At 45.6% G+C, this 21225-nt stretch overlaps 2 protein-coding genes and 1 long non-coding RNA gene across 3 annotated transcripts in view; 1 reads left to right on the forward strand and 2 right to left on the reverse strand.

Annotated features, from left to right (window-relative positions):
* The window catches only part of HYLS1 (hydrolethalus syndrome 1), a 13993-nt gene extending 12536 nt beyond the window's left edge, over positions 1-1457 (reverse strand). The window contains exon 1 of the mRNA XM_005870898.2: positions 1319-1457. The gene's annotated coding sequence lies outside the window, so the exon portion shown is untranslated. The remainder of the gene's footprint in view (positions 1-1318) is intronic.
* Positions 1458-2050: 593 nt separating this feature from the next.
* LOC106726865 lies at positions 2051-12691 on the forward strand. Its single transcript, XR_001362990.1, has 3 exons — positions 2051-2224; positions 12039-12179; positions 12491-12691. It is a non-coding gene; the product is annotated as an uncharacterized LOC106726865 (long non-coding RNA).
* Positions 12692-17896: 5205 nt separating this feature from the next.
* Positions 17897-20646, reverse strand: PATE3 (prostate and testis expressed 3). The gene is made up of 3 exons (XM_005870918.1): positions 20598-20646; positions 18552-18674; positions 17897-18021 (listed from the first exon to the last, which is right to left on the reverse strand). Exons 1-3 carry the CDS (start codon positions 20644-20646, stop codon positions 17897-17899), a joined length of 297 nt encoding a protein of 98 aa, XP_005870980.1.
* Positions 20647-21225: the final 579 nt, after the last annotated feature.

The following is a 21225-nucleotide window of genomic DNA, read 5'->3' on the forward strand; positions in this document are numbered from 1 at the left end:
CCCCAATCAGGGACAGGGCCAGTGGCCAACCTACCATGCTCCCCCCTCCACCCAGCCCAGCTGGATGGACCCCACCTGTGCACGAATTCGAGCACCGGGCCTCTAGTCTCATTAATAATGCAAATAAAAGCATTAAAAGACATCCTTCTAGAAAACTTGTCAGTATCCAGTGCTGGTCAGTGTACAGAGAAAAAAGCAACCTCTCCCTCTGTATGTGTGTGGGTGGAGTGGGGAGGGGTATATCAATGTTTCTAGAGGGCAAATGTGACATTATGAACCCGAACTTAAATTGCACCATAATTTCTAAGCCATCATCCACTTCCGGGAATTATTGTAAGGCCACAAACGGGATAAGGATGCAACCAAGTATACGTACGAATAATCTTGCCATCCTATGACGATGAAGAGACTGAAAAAGCACATGTCCATCATTTCAGGACTGGTTATTTAATATTCGGTTACATAATGCACGCAAGAGTTACCACGCATGCATCACAGGGGATAATGCATGTCTACATTTGATGGACACGTGTTCCTAAAACATTACTAGGGCGCAATCTGCTTTTTAAGTGAATATGCTTTACTATATTCAAAATATGCAGTTACATAAAAATACTTGTATAAGTATAGCCACGTAAATATATATTCATAATGAATACATCTGCAATAAACCCAAAGGTGAGGGTTTTTGTTTTGTTTTTGGCTGATGGAATTTCTAGTATCTTCTTCTACTCTTCTTTATACGTACCTAATATTGCTTGATTTACTTATGAAAACAATGAGATTGTGAAATTTGTATCATCAGGAGCGGAGGGAAGGTTTATTTTCATTTTAGGGTAGGGCTGTAGGGTTGGATTTCAGATCCTAATACATCTGGGGAAAGAGCTTCTCGCAGGGCGACACCTATTGGTTCAAAAAAGGGGTGACGAGGGGGTGAGCAGCCTTTTACACTCAAGTTTACAGAGAGACCGAGTCGCCACCACCTGGCCCACGCTGGGTGTCGTTTGTTTGTGACGCTTCGGGGTAGTCCGGCTCCCTCGCTGCGCCCGTCCCCCGACCCCTGGCCCGTCCACCTCGCTGAACCCCGACCACCGTGATATCGGGGGGCTCCGGCTGCCGAGGGTCCATTGCGTCGCCGCAAGGAGCATCTGAGAAAGCTGCGGACTCGGGCAGACGGTACGTCCGGGCTCCGGACTGCGCACCAGGGCATCGGTACCCGGGCCGGGAAGTCAACTCTGCGTACTCAGCCCCGACCTCTCCCCAGCAGCCGGGCAGCTCTCCGGGCCCCACTCCACCTCTCCCATCCCCTCCCGCTTACCCGCTCCGCCGAGGTCCGCTCGCCACCCGGGTCCTCAGCTCCGCAGGTGTCAGTTGGCGTCCCGCAGCCTGCGCAGGCGCACTTCCTGCTCACGCACGGCGCACGCCCCAACCGCCGGACGCAGAGGTTTAAATCACTAGAACCAACCGGCGCCCTCGGCCCCGCCTTCCAGCGCTCCTATTGGTCCGGAGGGTAAACGCCTTTCACTTCTATATTCTGATTGGTTGATGGTTTTTCTTGTCCCTCCCCTCGGGCGGGAAGAAGTTCGGGATTCGGCGGGTGATGGGGACGCGTCCGAGTCCCGCGGCGTTTGAGCGCGAGCGCTGAACCGTCTCTTCGTCGCCAGGCCGACGGGACGCGGAGGGGAGAACGCTCAAACCCCTGTCTGCGGCGGTCTCAGCGCCCCGTCCACCTCACGGAATTAATCTTCCCCCCTCCCGGCTCTGCGGGGTCGGCGGCGGCAGGTGGGTTCTCGAGGCGGAGTCGTGACCCCGACCCCGCCTCCGCGCTCAGCCCGTCCACCGAGTCTGCCACGCGGGCTCTGTGTGAAGGCTCGGACGCGCGTGGAGGCCTTTCCGCGGCCCTGTTACCTCTTACTCTCCCTTCGTCTCCATCGCTCCTATTGGTCCGGAGGGCAAACGCCTTTCACTTCTACATTCTGATTGGTTGATTGTTTTTCTTGTCCCTCCCCTCGGGCGGGAAGAAGTTCGGGATTCGGCGGGTGATGGGGACGCGTCCGAGTCCCGCGGCGTTTGAGCGCGAGCGCTGAACCGTCTCTTCGTCGCCAGGCCGACGGGACGCGGAGGGGAGAACGCTCAAACCCCTGTCTGCGGCGGTCTCAGCGCCCCGTCCACCTCACGGAATTAATCTTCCCCCCTCCCGGCTCTGCGGGGTCGGCGGCGGCAGGTGGGTTCTCGACGCGGAGTCGTGACCCCGATCCCGCCTCCGCGCTCAGCCTGTCCACCGAGTCTGCTACGCGGGCTCTGTGTGAAGGCTCGGACGCGCGTGGAGACCTTTCCGCGGCCCTGTTACCTCTTACTCTCCCTTCGTCTCAGGGAACATCCCATATATTGGAATAATTTTTATAACATTATTTTAAATAGTAGCAAAGAGTTCCAATATGTAAAGATCTTAGTTTTTGTTGTTGTTGTTTATCCTCACAAGAGGATATTTTTTTCCATTGCTTTTGAGAGAGAGAGAGAGAGAGAATGAATATATTACTGGTTGCCTCCTGCACACATCCCGACCCGGAGTGGGGAGCGAACCCGCACCCCAGATGCAGGCCCTGGACCGGGAATCGAACCCGCGCCCCTTCAGGGCATACGCCGGCGTTCTAACCACGGAGCCCACCGCTCCGGGCAGGATCTTAGTTTATTGGTTTCCTGTTTCTGGACATTTGGTAATTTTCTATTATTTTGCTACTATAAACAAGCTAAGTTAATGTTATTAGTTCATTCTCTGGAACCATTCACCATTACTTTTCTACTAGACATTCCCTGAAGTATGATTCCTGGTATAATGAGTTTGCTCCTTTTAAGGATTTTGATGTTTGTGGCCAGATTGCTTTCAAGCATGATTGTATGAAACTTACCAGCAGTGTGGGACAGGGTCCAAGTCCCTTCTCTATAAGCATCAAATGCCGCGTCATGTCAGTCACACTTCTGCGAAGTCATATACCTGACTGCTCTTTTGCAATTTGCATTGTCCCATAGGACATCTCCTGGAATATTTTGCAGGTACATCCAATGCCTTTTCTCTCTGCTTTCCTAACTCATACACTGATGCCCACCTTTGAAATCTCACAGTTATTCTCCAATTATCTCTTAGATCTTATTTAAAAAAAGGTATCAGTCATTTAGAATGTCTTCTGCTCTTTCCATCTCACGGTCACGTGTACACTTCTTTTTCCTCAGCTGTCTTCCATCCCTTCAGCACCCTTATCCCTAAGTTTTTCCTTTCTACTGCTCCCGGAGGTTTTTGTTTTTTTTTCTAAAACAATCTGTTCATTCACTCCCCTGATTAAAAGTCTTCAGTGGTTTTCAATGACTAAAAAATAAAAGTGCAGTTTTCTGTGTCAACAAGCATCTTTGGCAATGATAGACCACAGAAAGGAACGTTTAACATGCATACTCGATTGAAATGGAATTTTAATATTTTCTTTAAAAAAGTTAATAACTGACATCTTCAAACCACACCTTTACCATGTTAGCTTGTGGCTAACAAGGAAATAAGGGAAAACAATTTTATTTGAAAATAAGAGATTTCATTTCACCAAACTTGAATGATCACTATTTTTTAATTACTATCTGGTGTTCGTTTTGGTACTTTGTAATCCTAGACATTCCAAAATTAAAAGGTTGCAAATATTTTCCCTCCCCTCCTTAATAAAGCCAGACCATGTTCCAGATGGTATCACTCAAATGGTCTCTCTAGACAATTTGATTCTGCATATTTCTTTAAATAAAAATGTTGGTGATGTTTATTTATTGATGTTTCCAATATGTCTTTTCCTCCTTCCCTCTAACTTAAATTACAGATATTGAAAATACAACCCTGGCTGGTGTGGCTTGATTGGTTGGTTCAGTTCCCAGTCTGGGCACTTGCCTTGGTTGTGGGCTCCATTCCCGGTTTGGGGCATGCAGGAGGCAGCCAATCTATGTTTTGCTCTCACATCGATGTTTCTCACTCTCTCTCCCTCTCCTTTCCCCAGTCTCTTTTAAAATCAATAACAAATCTTTTTTTAAAAAAAACACAATAATCCATTTCAGTAATTTTACTAAACTCACTGAAGATCTTAGATAAGTTGGTAATGTCAGCAATTATTACCTTTAACATTTTCTCCTATAAAAAATAAATAAAAGACAAGTCATATTTCCAGTATTATAAGCAGAAAGATGTTACAAACTCTTAAAGCCCATTTGATAATTTTTTGTTATAGTCATTTTTCACCCCATTTCACCTTCCCATCGCAAGAAAATAGCGGATAGAAAGTTAGGAGGGCTTCTATTTCCAGATGTTTGGAAGCATTATCAGCAATAAAATCAGGAAAGACATGTTATTCTTGGAACAGTATTCCTCCATTTCACTAGCATAACAATTCAGGAGGGCATCTGAAGAGAAGCTGAGACATCCATGGCATTTAAAAAATATATATAGTTTTATTGATTTCAGAGAGGAAGGGAGAGGGAACAGAGAAATAGAAACATTGATGAGAGAGAATCATTGATCGGTGACTCCTGCACAACCCCTACTGGGGATCGAGCCCAAAACCTAAGCATGTGCCCTGACCGGGAATTGAACCGTGACCTCCTGGTTCATAGGTCAACACTCAACCACTGAGCCACACTGGCCAGGCTCCATTACTTTTTACTGCCCCTATAGTACACTTGCAGTGTGTACTTATTGATATGCTTGAAGGCCCTGGGGTTCTCACGGTTCCAGATCACAGAGGTTTCAATTTGTAGCCTGCAACATTGCCCCCAAGCAAGAATGTTATCCTGTCCTTAAAAGCCTTGAAACCTGGCATTGACGTGGCCTCCATGTGGATGAAAGTCCTTTCAGGCAGTTCATTTTTAGAATAGGGAGGTTTCATCCATATGAAATACTTTCTCTGGCAAGTAATTTCCTTCTCTAATCAAACTTACCCAGAGTCTCCAAAAATTCCTCAGCTGCCTTTACATCGCAACTGCAGACTCCTCACTCACATTATGTGATGAGTAATGATTCTTAGATCATTTAAACCACCAAGAGCTGGTAGCAAATTCAACGTTGTAGTTGGGTCCAGCCTTTTCTTTCAACATCACAAACTTTTCGCTTTGGCTCTGATCAGTCACGGTGCTGAGAGGGATAGGCCTCTGTGTCAGATCTTCAATCAGGCCCTTAACAGTTTCTCCATGTCTGATATGGGCCTGGTTTTGCATCTCAAATGGCCTCTGTGATCTAGGGCAGGATGTGTTTGTCTGTAATAATAGGTCTTTTCCTTTGGCTGCGGGGTAAGCAGAGGGGACACTGTCATTAACCTCACCCTTGCTGCACCTTGGTTTCAGTGGGGAAGAGGCATAGTATTAATTAGACGGGAAGGTCAAGAAACTACAGGCAGGAAGACAACACAGAGGTTGCAGTAGCACCACCAATGAGGCCCAGGAGGGATGCCTGGTGCACCGGGCACCATTTCAAATGCCGTAACCACAGCACTTCAGAGCTGAGTCCCTTTGTAAACAGTGCTGTGACTTCGATGCTCTCTCTCATTCACTCACTGTGGAAAGACTTGAAGAATTGACTTTTTGTTTTTCCCAAGATAGGAAGCTATGCGAGAAAAGACTTGAAGAATTGACTTTGTTTTTCCCAAGATAGGAAGATATGCGAGAACTCCAGGTCAGGCCTTCGGGAAAGCAAAGTACAGTGTAAGGTGGCAGGGTGGGGTGGTAGAAGTGACTCAGCCTTCAGGCTTGGTCTAGGAATAGCATCTTTTCTAATAATTCTGAACCAGCCCCTTTATGCCTTCTCCTAGAAAACTACTTAGGCCTAGGAGTTGGGCAGCTAGAGAGTCACTCAGATTTCCAGAAAGTCCCTAAGACAAGGGACCTTTACATTGTGGTGACATTTTCATGCAATCTTGTTTCTTCTACACAGAGTAAAGACATTGGGTTATGTTGCCTCTGTGCCCAGCTCCTCCTGTATTTTACACATTTGGTAAAATGGAGATGGAGGAAGACCTATAGGGAGAACATCCCCTAACACAGCGGTTCTCAACCTGTGGGTTGCGACCTCTTTGGGCATTTGGTAAAATAGAGAAGGAGGAAGAGCTATAGCAGTGGTTCTCAACCTGTGGGTCGCGACCCCTTTGGCGGTCGAACAACCGACCCTTTCACAGGGGTCGCCTAGGACCATCCTGCATATCAGATATTTACATTACGATTCATAACAGTAGCAACATTACAGTTATGAAGTAGCAACGAAAATAATTTTATGGTTGGGTCACAACATGAGGAACTGTATTTAAAGGGCCAGAAGGTTGAGAACCACTGAGCTATAGGGAGAACATCCCCTAACAGTTCAGTCGAGTTGCTTTTGGGGTTATATACTAGTACAATCCCTTGACTATTGCCTCCGTCTGTGGTTGCTCTGGTTTGCAGAGCAACAGCTCTAACCCTCTTTCAGTGAATCAGAGCTCACTTAACTCGCTTGCTGCTCACTCATCTGAGAAACCAATCTGTTCTGAACCTGAGCCTCCATCTTCAAAAGTCACTGTAGAAGACACTGTTCTTGACCTTCCTGCCCACTCCCACACACGCCGAATCCAAGCCCTGCCAGCCGTTAACCATTATCAGGGCACTCCTACATCCCACCCCCACTGCCAAGTTCCTCATCCCATGCCCACTGTCCTCCCTGGCCCTGTGTGTGACCTTCTCAGAGAGTGGCTCCTGATGGCTGAAGTTTCCAACATTTATTCTCGCTTTCATGGAAAACAAGAAAAACAAAGCGTTTCCTGTTCTCAACTCAGCCCCACCGCACAGCTTTTTAATTGGGTAGCCCTGGTGAGCACCCACCAAGCTCAGTCTTGGCTGCGGAAAGAGACACAATGGATCCCACAGTGTCATGTTCGCTGGTGCCAGCCTGCATTCTTCCCGCTGCACTTTCAAAGCAAATTTGTGTAAACTTGAGGCCAATGTTAAAACCTCGTGGGCGTTGTTTGTGGGTTTTCTTGGGTGGGCGAGAACAGGCAGAGGCTGCAGCTAGGGAGCAGTGTAACCCCCAGTGCCTCTTCTCCAGTGTGACTAGCCCATGTCCCAGCAGCCTGTAGAAGGAAGGGCATGTGAAGAGCATCCACTTGACTGCAGTCACGGATATTGGTTGAGAACTGCTGCTTGGGGGTGTCTTGCAGGAGCCTCCCACCCTGTACTCATCACTCCTAAGTGCGGTGGGTTAGTATTAGAGCTCCGGACTGTAAGGCCGGAGCCGGGTGATGGCACGGGGCATGAGGAAATGGCTTCCGAGCCCTGTCCCCCTTAGGCTGAGACTCAGTTTGGGAAAAGCCTCGGGAGATGGTGTCCTGAAGAAAATCTTTGGAGGAATCCTTGTGAAGAAGTTAGTTGTTGTTAGTCCCAGCCTTCCCACAATGGATCCCCTTTCTTCCATGTGAAACGAGTTAAGCTCCTACAGCTGGCAGGTGGTAGGAGGTGAACTAATGAAAAGTGGTGACTCAGAATCCATGTCCGACCCCAAATGCACATCCCGTACTTCTCCCACCTGTGGACATGGTCTCCCTGACCTGACAACTGAGACCTGATTAGAATCTCCCTACATCCTTTCAGTGTGGTGACATTTTGATTCAGTCTGGCTTCTCATACACAAAGTCAAGACATGGGGCTACGATGCTTCCGTGCCCAACTCCTGTATCTTACACATTTGGTAACATGGTGCCTTCAGGGCTGTCCGAGGCTAGAAGGTTTGGAGTGCAGTTCAAGGAGGGTGAACAGGGCTAGGTCAGGAGGCTGAATTGGGCTGGACATGGAGGAGGAGAGGGTGGGTCAGGGTTTCTGGGGTGAGACTCAGGCACCCAGGGCAGTGTTCTGGGTGTGATCCAGGCTGCTAGAGGGAGCTTGGATCTAAGCTTGGGTCTAAGTGTCAGAACTTGTTGGCTAGCCCCGTTTCTCCTGCAGGCGTGGGTGTGAGGCAGATTAGATGCCGTGGAGAAGAAACATGACCGTCCTCACACCACACACTTCCTTTCTCCTGGGGGATGGGGCTCTCAGAGAGCCCAGTCCTAGAGGGAGTCTTCGTCTTCTCAGTGACTCAGCTGGACCCTCCACGCTGTGCAGGACCAGGGGTTGTGCTCATGGTTTGCAGCCGTCTTCTCAGTGACTCAGCAGGATCAGATGAGTCCCCTCTCAGGCCCCCTCCCCGCTGTGCAGGACCAGGGGTTGTGCTCATGGTTTGCAGAAGTGGTTGAAGAGGATACCTTTGAATGCAGACAACTTTCTTTGGGAACATTTTTGTTTTCATTTTACTGTTCCCTGTATCTCATGCCCTTACACTGTCCGCCTTCAGGGGAAACAGAAACCCAACTTTAGACTGACTACAAAGGAGCCTCATTTGGCCTCAAATCCATTGCCCTCCTTCTGTCGCAAGAAGGGATGGGTTACAGGTTTGTGCCTCTGGGCGGGACAGGATGTACTACAGCCCCCATCTAGGAAAGAGCAGCAGGGCCTTGGGATGGAGCCAGGGCTGGATGGGAGATGATGCAGACTCTGGCCCCAGGAGAGGCCTCAGGGGAGGCCTGGGAACCTACTTCTGGGGGCTCAGGTACAGAGGTGGGAGGAAAGAACAGGTGGCCAGCACATGTTCCTGTACCGTGGGAGACAGAGATGGCCCCAGGTGCCCGAGGTCTGTCTGTGGCCCACACTAAGATCCTGGGGTAGCAGGTGTTGGAAAACTAAGAAGCCAGCTGAGGCTTCTGGCTGAATCTGGAAGGTAGGTTCAGGTAGCGACCATTTTAAAGGGGTGACTTGGGGACCAGCTCCTGAACCTCCTCTCAATTCTGGGCTTCACATTCTAGGAGGGATAAGGAGGGACAGTGATAAGGGCGAAAATTCCACAATAAAAAATCAGAATAGCACATATACAGGGATGGGCAAAAGTAGGCTTACAGTCGTGAGTATGCAAAACAGAGTTTATTCTTGGATTATTATTAATTACTGTATTACTTTCCATATGAACATCTGTAAACCTACTTTTGCCCCAGCCTGTATGATGTCAACTGTGGTAGCGTGTGTTAACATGAACGTCTGACATGTGTATAGAAATAATCCTGTACAGAGATAGGGAAAAATGTTCACATTGTTTCCCTCAGATTTGAGGGCATAAAGGGAATTTTATTTATTTCTTAATAAATTTGATTTATTTCCAAAATTTCTGTTACTTTCATTCAGAGAATAAAGTTGGTCAAAGCTACCAGGGCAGACACAGGAGAGAGACCTGGCTTGTATGGAGATGGAGTTCCAGGCCCAGATTTTCATTATCAGTTGCCCCGGTCAAGGTGCAGCAGCATCTTCCCAGACCCAAGGGTCCTTTGCCTGGAGGCATAAGCTGATGCTCTGAGCACAGACCCTCTGGGACTGACATCCAAGGTTGCTGCCTACATCTCACACATTCCAAAGGGAAGCCTCCCAGAGGTGGTCCCCCTGGGAATTCCCTCCAGGCAGTGGCGCGTCAGCCAGGCTGTGAGGCCCCCTGGTTTCCGTGGGAGCTTTGTTCATGAATGTGGCCCCTGCCAGGCAGAGGGAGATTTTTTCTTTCAGTGGAGATGACCTTTGGCTTTTCCTTCCTCTCTTCCTATTATCATCTGACGATTCAGGGTGGAGCTGCTCTAGCGTTCCAGCCCTGGGGACCCTTCTCCAGATTGTGAGTGAGACGTAGGGCAAAGATGGTGGCCACTGAATCAGACAGATGTAAGCCTTGTTCCCTGGGGGAAAGTACTTTCACTCTAAGCACCCCTGGTCTTCAGCTGTAAGACAAGGTCAGTTATTTCTACCTATGAGGTTGTTCAGAGAATCCAAAGAGAACAAGGACATAACATGACCAAAGATGTTTGATGTCAAGTGCCAGAAGCCGGTCCATCCTTGCTGCTTGACACAGTCGCTGCAGGGAAGAATCATTCTTCGCCGACTCCGTCCACACCTTTGGGAACCCCTGGACCTGCTGGGGCAGGACCCCAACAGTCAACTAGGGTCTTAATGTTTGCCATGGCCCGTGTGTGAGTTTTTGAAGTCCCAATGACCATATCAGATAGACCTCTGAGAGTCCTTGTGCGTACCTAGAGGAACTTGTTGGCCGTCACAGCAGGGAGGTAGCCCCCGGTGTACAGTGAAGATTATGTGAGGCATCACACGTGTGTGTGTGGCATGTCTCTGAATGAACCCACTCAGATAACTGGCTCTAAACTCACTCTCTCCCCAAGACAGGGAGATCTGCCATCACCGCTGCCTGTCTTCCCCACAGTGACTACTAACCTCCAGGTGGAGGCCAGGAATGTCATCCTGCAAACTTAGAGTTACGGGCTGTCAGTATAGAGGCACCATTCCCTGTGCCTCTTGTGTCTCTCAGGTTGACCATACTAACCAAGCCACTCATTTTTTCCTCAAATACTTTTGATTAACCGATCTGTGCGAGGCATTACCCTAGTGCTGAGGAGAGAGCTGTGAACACAACATGTGAAACTCTTGCCTTCGTATAGCTTTCCTCCTTATGAGGGGAGAGAGACAAAATAAACATCCATAAGGAAAAGCTATAGAATGAAAACTGGGTTAAGTACTCTGGAGAAAAAGCAAACATGGAAAGTGTATATATATGAGAAGAGCTTCCCTGGTGAGTTAACACTTACTCGATGAAAGATGGATGGCACAAATATATTGCACCACCCGGAGGAAGTAAGGTAAAGGCGGGGAACTGATGAACGGCTCATTTCCAGCCCTGCCTCCTTTCCCTCTGTACCCCCTTTCTAGTGACTAATCTAAATACTTACTTCTCTTTCTTCCCATAACGCTCAGTGAAAGTCTCTCCCACTGCAATTACTTACGGTCTTTGTCTCCCTTGGAAAAAAGTAATGAACAAACTTGAAGTTGAGATCATCCCTTCCCACCACCCGATTTTCCTGGGCTGTCTCATCCATCCTCAGAGATGGTGCTACACTGGGAGGTCAGACCATAACTTGGGCTCTGATTTGGTGACCTACTTTGTGAGGGGTGTAGTACTGCTGGTGGTTATGGTACCTGAAAGGGACTGAGCAAGCCACTGATGCACGGTGACCCCAGCTTTGTTATATCTGGAAGGACGTCACCTAGATGTGACGTGAGACATGGTCTGTGAAGTGAGACATGGTCCAACAGACAGACATACCACTGGAGTGAAGAGGTGCAAGGGAGAGAGATTCTACACCAGCGTTAATTACTATCTTATGATGGATCTAATAAAAATGAAATGTGGTGTCTGGGTGGGGGAATGCAAACACAGACAGTGTGTACCCTCTCCTGGGAACATTAGAGAGGATTCAGGTGGTTTGATCTGAAATTTATGATTCTGTGACTCTAGTGGGATGCCTAAGGGCAGGTGATGGAAATAAATAAAGCTGCAACCTCCCACTGGGAACTTCTCAGGAATGGGTTCCTGGATTTTCCAAGTGCTTCTGCTGGGTATATTCATAGTGCTCTTCATGGATGAGGGTGAGTCCTGGTGAGGGAGGCAATGAGGGTTGGGAGAGAATGTATGGGAAAGAAGGAAGGGGTTTCTCAACTTGACTCTTGGGGATGCTATAGAATGGTTCATGGAGAACTTTTCTTCTTCTCTTCACAGGAGACAGAGTCCTGACCACAAAATGTATGGTTTGCCATCCTTGGATAAATAATGTTGCAGCAAGAGGGGACCTACTTGAGTTCTTGACACATTGTCTCTCTGCCCTCCCTGACTCCACTCTTCTCACTCCCTGCTCTTGTGTCTTCTTTCTGCCCCAGCCTTGGGTAGGGGTGATATCCTTGACTCCATGAAGAGTCATAACTGTTCCCTACTCGAAAGAGTAAGGACCCTTGGCAGATGTTGGGAAGGCTTTCAACTTATTTTTGTGAGGTTTGCACACCTCAATAAAAATGTTTATAGGTCGGAGAGATTCTGAAGTAGAAACACTTTCCCTGGAACTCTGCTTTAAAGCTTTACTATCTTTCTTTAGGGGTTCGATTTTGCAATGACTGTGAAATTTTTGACGGCCAGAACTGCAACCGAAAAATGAAAAATTGCTGGAAGATTCATACACCATTTCAAAACAGGAGTTGCCGCACAGATCACTTTTACTTTTATGATCGCCTTACAGGTAAGTGAGGGTTAGAGAGGGACACAAAATATTACCAGTGGTGCCCACAGTTCTTGGAGTCAAGGTATGGATGGAGACCGGGAGAGAATGGGGAGAGTGGGATTCGCCATACACAGACTTGGGGTGAAGACTGTGTGGGAGGCAGATGTCTTTGGCTGATTCTGTTTAAAGAGACATAGATGAGATGCAGACATAGCCCTGGATTCATTCCAGACTACCTACAGAAAACTGACAAGGTTCTGGAGAGAAGTCATTGCTAGGAAGATAGCGAGAGGAAGCAAGGTGATCATGTTTGCTTTTCTTCTCTTTAGGGAGATACCTGTATCGTTATACAACACTATCATGTGAAACTTGTGAAGAGGGAATGTTCCAGGTATTCCATGATCTCCTGAGAGAAACATATTGCTGTAAAGATAATGACAGGTGCAATGACCCTAATGATATACCAGACATTACAAGGGAATATGTGTCACATGACGTAGACAGAATTGTTAAAAAATAAAATAATTAAGTTTTAAACCACATCTCTCAGTAAACGTTGCCCTTCCCCTATCCGATGGCAACATTATCTTACATTTTCTCAAACCCCAGACCCCACTCTTTCCTCTTAAGCCAGTAGATCTACCTATGGAACCACTATGTTTCCTGTGTCAGTGTTTCCAGTAACAGGAATCCCATCTCTACTTTCTGGTTGGATTCCACTGTCTTCACCACCTGATAGCTCCTGGCAATCTTTACTTGCCCTTAAGTTCTAACCCAGGGGTCCTCAAACTACGGCCCGCAGGCCACATGCAAATACAAATATTGTATTTGTTCCCGTTTTGTTTTTTTTTACTTCAAAATAAGATATGTGCAGTGTGCATAGGAATTTGTTCATAGCTTTTTTTTTTAAACTATAGTCGGGCCCTCCAACGGGACAGTGAACTGGCCCCCTGTTTAAAAAGTTTGAGGACCCCTGTTCTAAAGTCAGAGTTCTAACATTTTTGGCAAAGGGAACAAAGTATTTTTCTGGTAGAGCTTCTGAAGGAAGATCAGGGGAAAGCGACTGGATAGAAATTGGGACAAGAAATCACAGGAGATTTTAGAAATATTTGGGAGGACAGTAAAAGAGGTATTTGGTGAGGACTGGGAAGGGTTTGTATTAAGCAGGGGCTTGAAAAAGTCAATGTGAAATTAGAAAATTCTGTCTTCTGTGAAAGCAATAGTCAGTGTACCACATATGAGAGGCTTAGTGTCTGCCACTATTTTGGGAAACTATGCCAATCACACCTACTTGTGTCCACATACACTTTGATTGCCATGTTTCTGGTCATCTTATCTTGCTCTCATGGCCAAAGCCAAGTATATCAGGATGGGCACTTGGCAGAGTATTGGCCAATTACTCTGTCTCTGGGCTTGTGGGGCATACTCTAGCACTTATAAAAATCAATTTAAAAATATTTAACAAAATATCAGCCAATAGCAGATTAAAGGATGATATATAATTGATCAGTGATCTTTGTTGAGTAAAAAAATCATTGCAAAACTCAATGGCTTAAAATAATAAGCAATGAGCCCTAGCTGGTTTGGCTCAATGAATAGAGTGTCAGCCTGCGGACTGAAGGGTCCCAGGTTCGCTTCTGGTCAAGGGCACGTGCCCGAGTTGTGGGCCCGATCCCTAGTTGGGAGTGTGCAGGAGGCAGCCAATCAATGATTCACTCTCTCTCCCTCTCCCTTCCTTTCTGAAATCAATAAAAATATATTTTAAAAATAATAATAATAAGCAATTATTTTCTGTGTCTGAAGAATTCAAATGTTTTATGTAGGGAGTGACTATAGGGTTAAGCCTCCGACTGACCTGTTGACAAAGCTACAAACAAGTCCCAGCTTAGAGGGCATAGCCCTCTTAGCATAATTAAGCTTGACCTTATAACACTCCCTAGATCCAATGTGGGTAGTTAATGGACTGTGGGAGGTGCAGCAAGTGCTGCCAAAACAAGTGAAGCGCTCAAGAACATTGTAACTATGGTGACCACTACCTTGTTTACCTCTGAATATAAAATAAAGCATCAACTTGCAGTCTGGATCTCTCTCTCTCTCTCTCTCTCTCTCTCTCCTCTCTCTCCGTAGCCTCAGTCAGGCACAGGAGATCCACCCTAGACCCAGCTTATTCTCTTTGTCTGCCTTTTCTTTAATCCTTCGCCACCCCTCCTCAGGCTCACTGAACCCTTGGCTCTGCTGGCCTGGCACAGTTCTACAAGTGCTCACCTGGGCAGTTCTGCTAAACTCAGCCAGAGCAGACTCATTCATACATCTAGTGGATAGCTAGAGTTTGGTTGGTTTAGGCTGGCCTTGAGTAGAGTGACTCAGCTCTGCTCTGCAAGCTTATCTTCTCCTTGGACCAATGGACTAGCTTAGATATATCTTACTCATGGCAATGGCAGAAGCAAAGAGAGCAAGATCCAAGCTCATTGTACATCAAACTCTGCTTACATTAAGTTTGCTAACACCACAGTGGTCAAAGCAAGTTATATGGCCAATGCTAGAGGTAGCAGACTGGACAGGTCACCCCACCTATAATGGCAATACATTGAAAAATTATAGGTCAAAGAATGTAGACAAAAGGAAAGGTGAAGAATTGGGGCCAGATGATGCAATATACCATACATCATTGCCAAGTGAGTCTTATTTTAGGGATACAAGATTGGTTCAGTGTAAAAAATATAAATTATAATAACTTAGAAAAGTCAGATGATTATTTCCAAGGATTAAAACAAGGAGTCATTTGACAAGATTTAACATCCAGTCATATAAAAAACAAAAGTGGAATTGATAAATGTGTATTTAACATAATAAAATGATCTATAGTTTAGTCTCAAAAGCCAGTATTTACTTAATGGGGAAATACTAGGTTTCATGCTAAAATAAGGGATAAGACAATGATGTTCAGTATCTCTACAGCTAATTAATATATTAGAAGACTAACATGTCCATACTACCCAAAGCAATCTATAGATTCAATGCAATTCCTATCAAGATACCCATAGTGTATTTTACAGAACTAGGACAAATATTCCAAAAAAAGGATATGGAACAACAAAAGACCCTGAGTAGGCACAGAAGTCTTGAGAAAGAAAAAGTTGGAGGAATCCTGATACCTGATATCAAATTATACTACAAGGCCATATTAATAAAAACAGCATGGTACTGGCATGAAAACAGAAATGTAGATCAATGGAACAAAACAGAACGCCCAGAAGTAAACCCATGCTTTTATGGTCAATTAATATTTGACAAAGGAGGCAAGAAGATACAATGGGGTAAAAACGGTATATTCATTAAGTGGTATTGGGGAAATTGGACAGATACGTAAAAAAGAAGAAGAAACTAGACCACCTTTTTATACCATGTACAAGAATAAACTCAAAATGAATTAAAGACTTAAATATAAGACTTGAAAACATAAAAATCCTAGAAGAAAACATCGGCAGTAAAATCTCGAACATTTCTCCTAACAAGGATATATTTACTTCACCAAGAGAAACAAAAGAAAAAAATAAACTACGTCAAACTAAAAAGTTTTTGCACAGCAAAGGAAACCATCAACACAATGAAAAGACAACCCACTGTATAGGATAACATATTTCCCAATGATACCTTCTATGAGATATTAATATATAAAAGTTATAAAGAACTCAACACCAAAATACCAAAAAAATAATTTAAAAAATGGGCAGAACCCGACTGGCGTGACTCAGTGGTTGAGCATCAACTTATGAGCCAGGAGATCACAGTTCGATTCCCGGACAGGGCACATGCCCGGGGTTGCAGGCTTGATCCCCAGTGTGGGGCCTGCAGGAAGCAGCTGATAAATGATTCTCTCTCATCATTGGTGTTTCTATCTCTCTCTCTCCCTATCTGGGTAGTTAATGGACTGTGGGAAGTGCAGCAAGTGCTGCCAAAACAAGTGAAGCTCACAAGAACATTGTGACTATGTGACCACTACCTTGTTTACCTCTGAATATAAAATAGACACTTCTCCAAAGAGGATATACAGATGGTCAATAGACATATGAAAAGATGCTCAACATCACTAATCATCGGAGAAATGAAAATTGAAACCACAAAGAGATATCACCTCACACCTGTCAGAATGGCTATTATCAATAAATCAACAAACAACAATCTTTAGCGAGGATGTGGAGAAAAGCCCAGATTTGGAAGCAGCCCAAGTGGATAAGTGGATAAAACAGGTGTGGTACAGCCCTGCCCAGTGTGGCTCAGTTGTTTGAAGCATCCTCCTCTACACTGAAAGGTTGTGGGTTCGATTCCTAGTCAGGGAACATACCTGGGTTGTGGGTTTGATCCCCAGTTGGGACATGTATGAGAGGCAACCAGTCAATGTTTCTCTTTCACATTAATGTTTTTCTCTCTCCCTCCCTCTCTCTCTAAAATCAATAAACATATCTTCGGGAGAGATTAAAATAAACAGCTGTGGTACAGTTACACAGTAGAATACTACTCAGCTGTAAAAAAGAAGGAAATCTTACCCTTTATGACAGCATGGATGGACCTGGATAATATTATACTAAGTGAAATAAGCCAAGTACCATATGATTTCACTTATATGTGGAATCTAATGAACAAAATAAACAAACAAAATAGAAACAGACTCATAGATACAGAGAACAAACTGACAGCTGTCAGAGGGTAGGGAGGTTGGAAGACTAAGGTAAAAACAGCGAAAGGATTAAGCAAAAAAACACAAAAATTCATAGGCACAGACAACAGTATGATGATTATCAGAGAAAAGGAGGGGGGTTAGAAGAGGGTAAAGGTTGATAAATGATGATGAATGAAGACTTGACTTTGGGTGGTAAGCACACAATCCTATATAATAAAAGGGTAATATGCAAATCGACCAAACAGCGGAACAACCAGTCGCTATGATGCACACTGACCACCGGGGGAAGACGTTCAATGCAGGAGCTGGGCCCTGGTCATCAGTGGGCTCCCACAGGAGGAATGCCTCTCAGCCACAAGCTGGGCTGATGGCTGGCAAGCGCAGAAGCGGTGACAGGAGAGGCTCTGTTCGCTAAAGCTGTCAGTCGGACATCCCCTGAGGGCTCCCTGACTGCTAAAGGCCGCAGGCGAGGCTGAGGAGACTTCCCCCCGCCCCTGACCGCCCCCCAAGTGTACAAATGTCGTGCACTGGGCCTCTAGTATAATATATAGATCATGTATTATAGAATTGTACTCTTGAAACCTATATAATTTTATTAACCAATGTCACCCCAATAAAGTCAATAAATTTTTTTAAAAGATTAGCCAATGCAGTTAGACAAAATAAAGCAATTAAAGGACTTAACACTTGAAAGGGAGAGTCAAAACTAAGTTATTTTGCAAATTAAAGGGTATGTACCAGATGAAACCAAATGAATCAATAAAAAAACTAATATTAGTAATAAGAGGATTTATTAAAGTAATGAGACATAAAATTAATATTCAGTTACCAATTGCCTTTGCATGTACAATAACCACTTAGTATGTAAAATGGAATGTCTCATAGATAGCAGAAAAAAATCCATAAAAGCTGGAGACACTGGGAAGGATGGCATGAATTAACGAGAGCTGGGCTACTTCCAGGATGGACCAAGCAGGAAACATGGATAGGCAAAGTATGAAGAGGGAGAAACATCAATAACATCCTATAGCGAGGCCTCAGGATGGCAAATATCTTAGCGATTCATGTTACAATAATCAGACTTGCAGCAGTGATGAATGTAAGTCAGATTGTTGTGATTAAAGGTCAAGTTTCTGCAGAATTTCTGACACACCATATATGATAACTGGAGATCATATTCTGCAATAAAGAAGGAACATAGAAAATAAGCCAGTGATCTAAGTTCTCAGAAGACAAGTCAAGCCTGGCACTAGCCCAGTCTGTGGAAACGTAATTGGGCATCAGGGTCTGGTTAGGGATGGCTTCCCAGCACACACTTCCCAAGAGGCCCTGGGCAGGTGGTGTAGAAGTCACTGGCCCTTGATGGGGTTGTTGCTTGAGCTCCCTGACGACTCTCAGCTCTTTGTAAAACTGCTTCATTCCTCTTTCCCTAAAAGATTAGCAACTAGTGCTTTAGTGTCTTCAGAGTTGGAGTGAGTTTGGTCAGTTTTATTGGGAATATAGAATCGCCATCTTCTTCCTCCTGTCTCATTTGTCCCAAATCATCATCTCCTCTGTGTGCACTGGGACCCAAGCTAGGTGCGTCTGCACTTTGGTTCCTGTCTTAGCTTGGCCTTAGTCTGAGATATACAGCTGCTGAAGTACTCTCCTAAGAATGTTCTAAGAATCTCACAGCACCCCCTCCCCCCCACCCCGGCCTTCCAACTTACTCTTGTAGATATTTAAGAGCATGCATGTCTCACTCTTCTGAGCAAGACAAACACCAAAGCCTCTTCTACAGCGATCTGAGTTCATGTGAAGGTGGCACGTTACGCACTTCAGCGGTGTCACTACTGGAGAGCACAGAGCTGGTGTGAGGCCAAGGGGAGGCATGGATTTAGAAGGAGCTAGATATCTATAGGTCGGGGGGAGCAGGCAGGGGTTGCACAGGCTAGGGGAGGTGGATGAAGAGCGGGTGGTACCAGGTATTAAACAGAGCTCTCAACTCCACATCTCAGAGCAAATGCTGTTAGGAGAATAAAAGGATTCTGGCCCCAACTTAAGCAATCTAACCTGGGTAACTGAGCAAAGATGAGCCTTCATGGCATTGCCTTTTCCAGCTTAAAAATGGTTTGCCCTGGCCAGTTTTCCTCAGTGGTTAGAGCATTGACCCGAGGACCAAAGATGCCTCAGGTTCCATCCGCAGTCAAAGGCATGCTCCTCGGTTGCAGGTTCAATCCCCGACCATGGTGAGGGCACGAGTGGGAGGCAACCAATCGATGTGTCTCTCTCATGTTGATGTTTCTCTCTCTCCCCCCCCCCCCCCCATTCCTTTCCACTCTCTCTAAAAACCAATGGGAAAAATATCCTCATTCGTCCAGTGAGGATTTAAAAAAAAAAAGGTTTGATTACTGCTGGCCTGGCCTATTTCACAGCACTGCCGAGAGACAGGAGCGCGCTCATGAGGCTGAGCTCTTTAAAACAGTTCACCCCAGCTAGTGCTCCTATGCTGGGATTTCTGACATTCGCTGCTTAGGTATGGTTAGGTGAGATACTCTGTTATTTTGAAATTCAAACTGAATCTTTGGGAAGGTTTCATGAATTATAGCATAGTCAGTGACACTTTACGGCAGTGGTTCTCAACCTTCCTAATGCCGCGACCCTTTAGTACAGTTCCTCATGTTGTGGTGACCCCCAGCCATAAAATTGTTTTCGTTGCTACTTCATAACTGTAGTTTTGCTACTGTTATGAATCGTCATGTAAATATCTGATAGGCAGGATGTATTTTCATTCTTACAAATTGAACAGAATTAAAGCATAGTGGTTAATCACAAAACAATATGTAATTATATGTGTTTTCTGATAGTCTTAGGCGACCCCTGTGAAAGGGTCGTTCGACCCCCAAAGGGGTCGCGACCCACAGGTTGAGAACCGCTGCTTTAGGGGATACTTTGTGGGGTGAGCTAACCAAATACAGGTTTAACTTTGTAAAACACCTCTCCCTGGGACACCTCCATGAGAAAAGAAAGTAGTATTTATTGAGCATCTCATTTGGGCCATGTTCTCTCAACTTGTATCTGATTTAATGCTCACAAAAGCCTGGTGAGTGGGTATTTCCCCCATTTCTCAGATGAGCAACCAAAAGTACAAAGAATTTAAGACGGTGACTGAACCATATTTTTTCATCTGGCTGATACCAGAGCACCCAGCATTTGCTCTCCTAATAAGGGATGCCCTTGTGAATAGCAAGAATGTCCCAAGGAAACTCTTGTTAGGATTTTGGATTATGGGGAACAGTAGGGAAAGAGAGAGGAAGCCGTGTGAAGGGGCAGCCATTGAGTTTTGAGCCCCTGATGGGGAATGGCAGAACGTTGAAAAGCTCAGAAAGTTATGCCCAGCCGGCATGGCTCAGGGGTTGAGCGTCGACCTATGAACCAGGAGGTCACGGTTTGATTCCTGATCAGGGCACATTCCCGGGGTTGCATACTCAATCCCCTGCAGGGGACGTGCAGGAGGCAGCTGATCAATGATTCCCTCTCATCATTGATGTTTCTATCTCTCTCTCTCTCTCTGCCTCTCTCTCTGAAATCAGTTAAAAACTCTATTTTAAAAAAAGAAATGCTCAGAAACTTGGAAGCAAAGGGAGTTTTGAAGGCTAAGCTCCTCTCCTTCATAAATAAACTCAAGGCTCAGCCCTGCGTGGATATCTGTTACAGAGGTGGAGTGGCTTCCTAAGTCCCATCTCTGGAGCCCACTCCTCAGGTGTGTGACTCACCCTCAATGCAGCAGAAGAGGGAGAAGACCAACAAGAAGTGTTTGTCCATCCTGACGCGGGAGAAAAGAAGCCAGGGGCTGCCAGGCCAGGTCCCCAGGCTACAGGGAGGAAACTTCCTTCATCTCAGGGCAGGGATCATTCATGCAGAAGGGAACCAATCACACAAGGTTTCCACGGGGAGCTCAACTTCATTTTTCTCCACCCCACCGCAAAGAATAATGATCACTGATAAATGCTGGGGTTTCCACTAAACCAACTTTGTTTTTTCATATAACCATCATAGTCATTATTATTAGCATTATAGTTACAATGTTATAACTCTTGTTCTGATTTCCCACAGGAAGAAACTGAGCCAAGGTTAGTATCTGACCCAAGGCCACATATCTAGTGACTGGTAGTGCCAGTCCTCAAAGCAAGACTTTCTAGTTTAGAGACCATATCTGGTCTCTCGATTCCCTGCCTCTTGGAAATTTATTCATACATTCAACAAACATTTTCTGAGCGCTTTATGTGCCAGACACACTTCCATGTAGGCGAGCAGAGGCGTGCATAACTCAGACGAGCTCACCTAGCTCCTTACCTTGCGGGTGAAAAACAGGAACATCAGATGAAAAGATGTATCATCTAT

The sequence above is a fragment of the Myotis brandtii genome, unplaced genomic scaffold (genome assembly GCF_000412655.1).
Source record: "Myotis brandtii unplaced genomic scaffold, ASM41265v1 scaffold325, whole genome shotgun sequence".
Taxonomy (NCBI): Eukaryota; Metazoa; Chordata; class Mammalia; order Chiroptera; family Vespertilionidae; genus Myotis; species Myotis brandtii.

Bases quoted from the DNA above. Each gene is read 5' to 3' on its own strand.
- PATE3 (XM_005870918.1), bottom strand. From the start codon at position 20,646: ATGGACAAACACTTCTTGTTGGTCTTCTCCCTCTTCTGCTGCATTGAG. The intron at 18,675-20,597 runs GTGAGTCACACA...TGTGCTCTCCAG, and splicing joins CCTCTTCTGCTGCATTGAGG to TAGTGACACCGCTGAAGTGC. The intron at 18,022-18,551 runs GTAAGTTGGAAG...TCTTTATTGCAG, and splicing joins GCTCTTAAATATCTACAAGA to AATATGATCTCCAGTTATCA.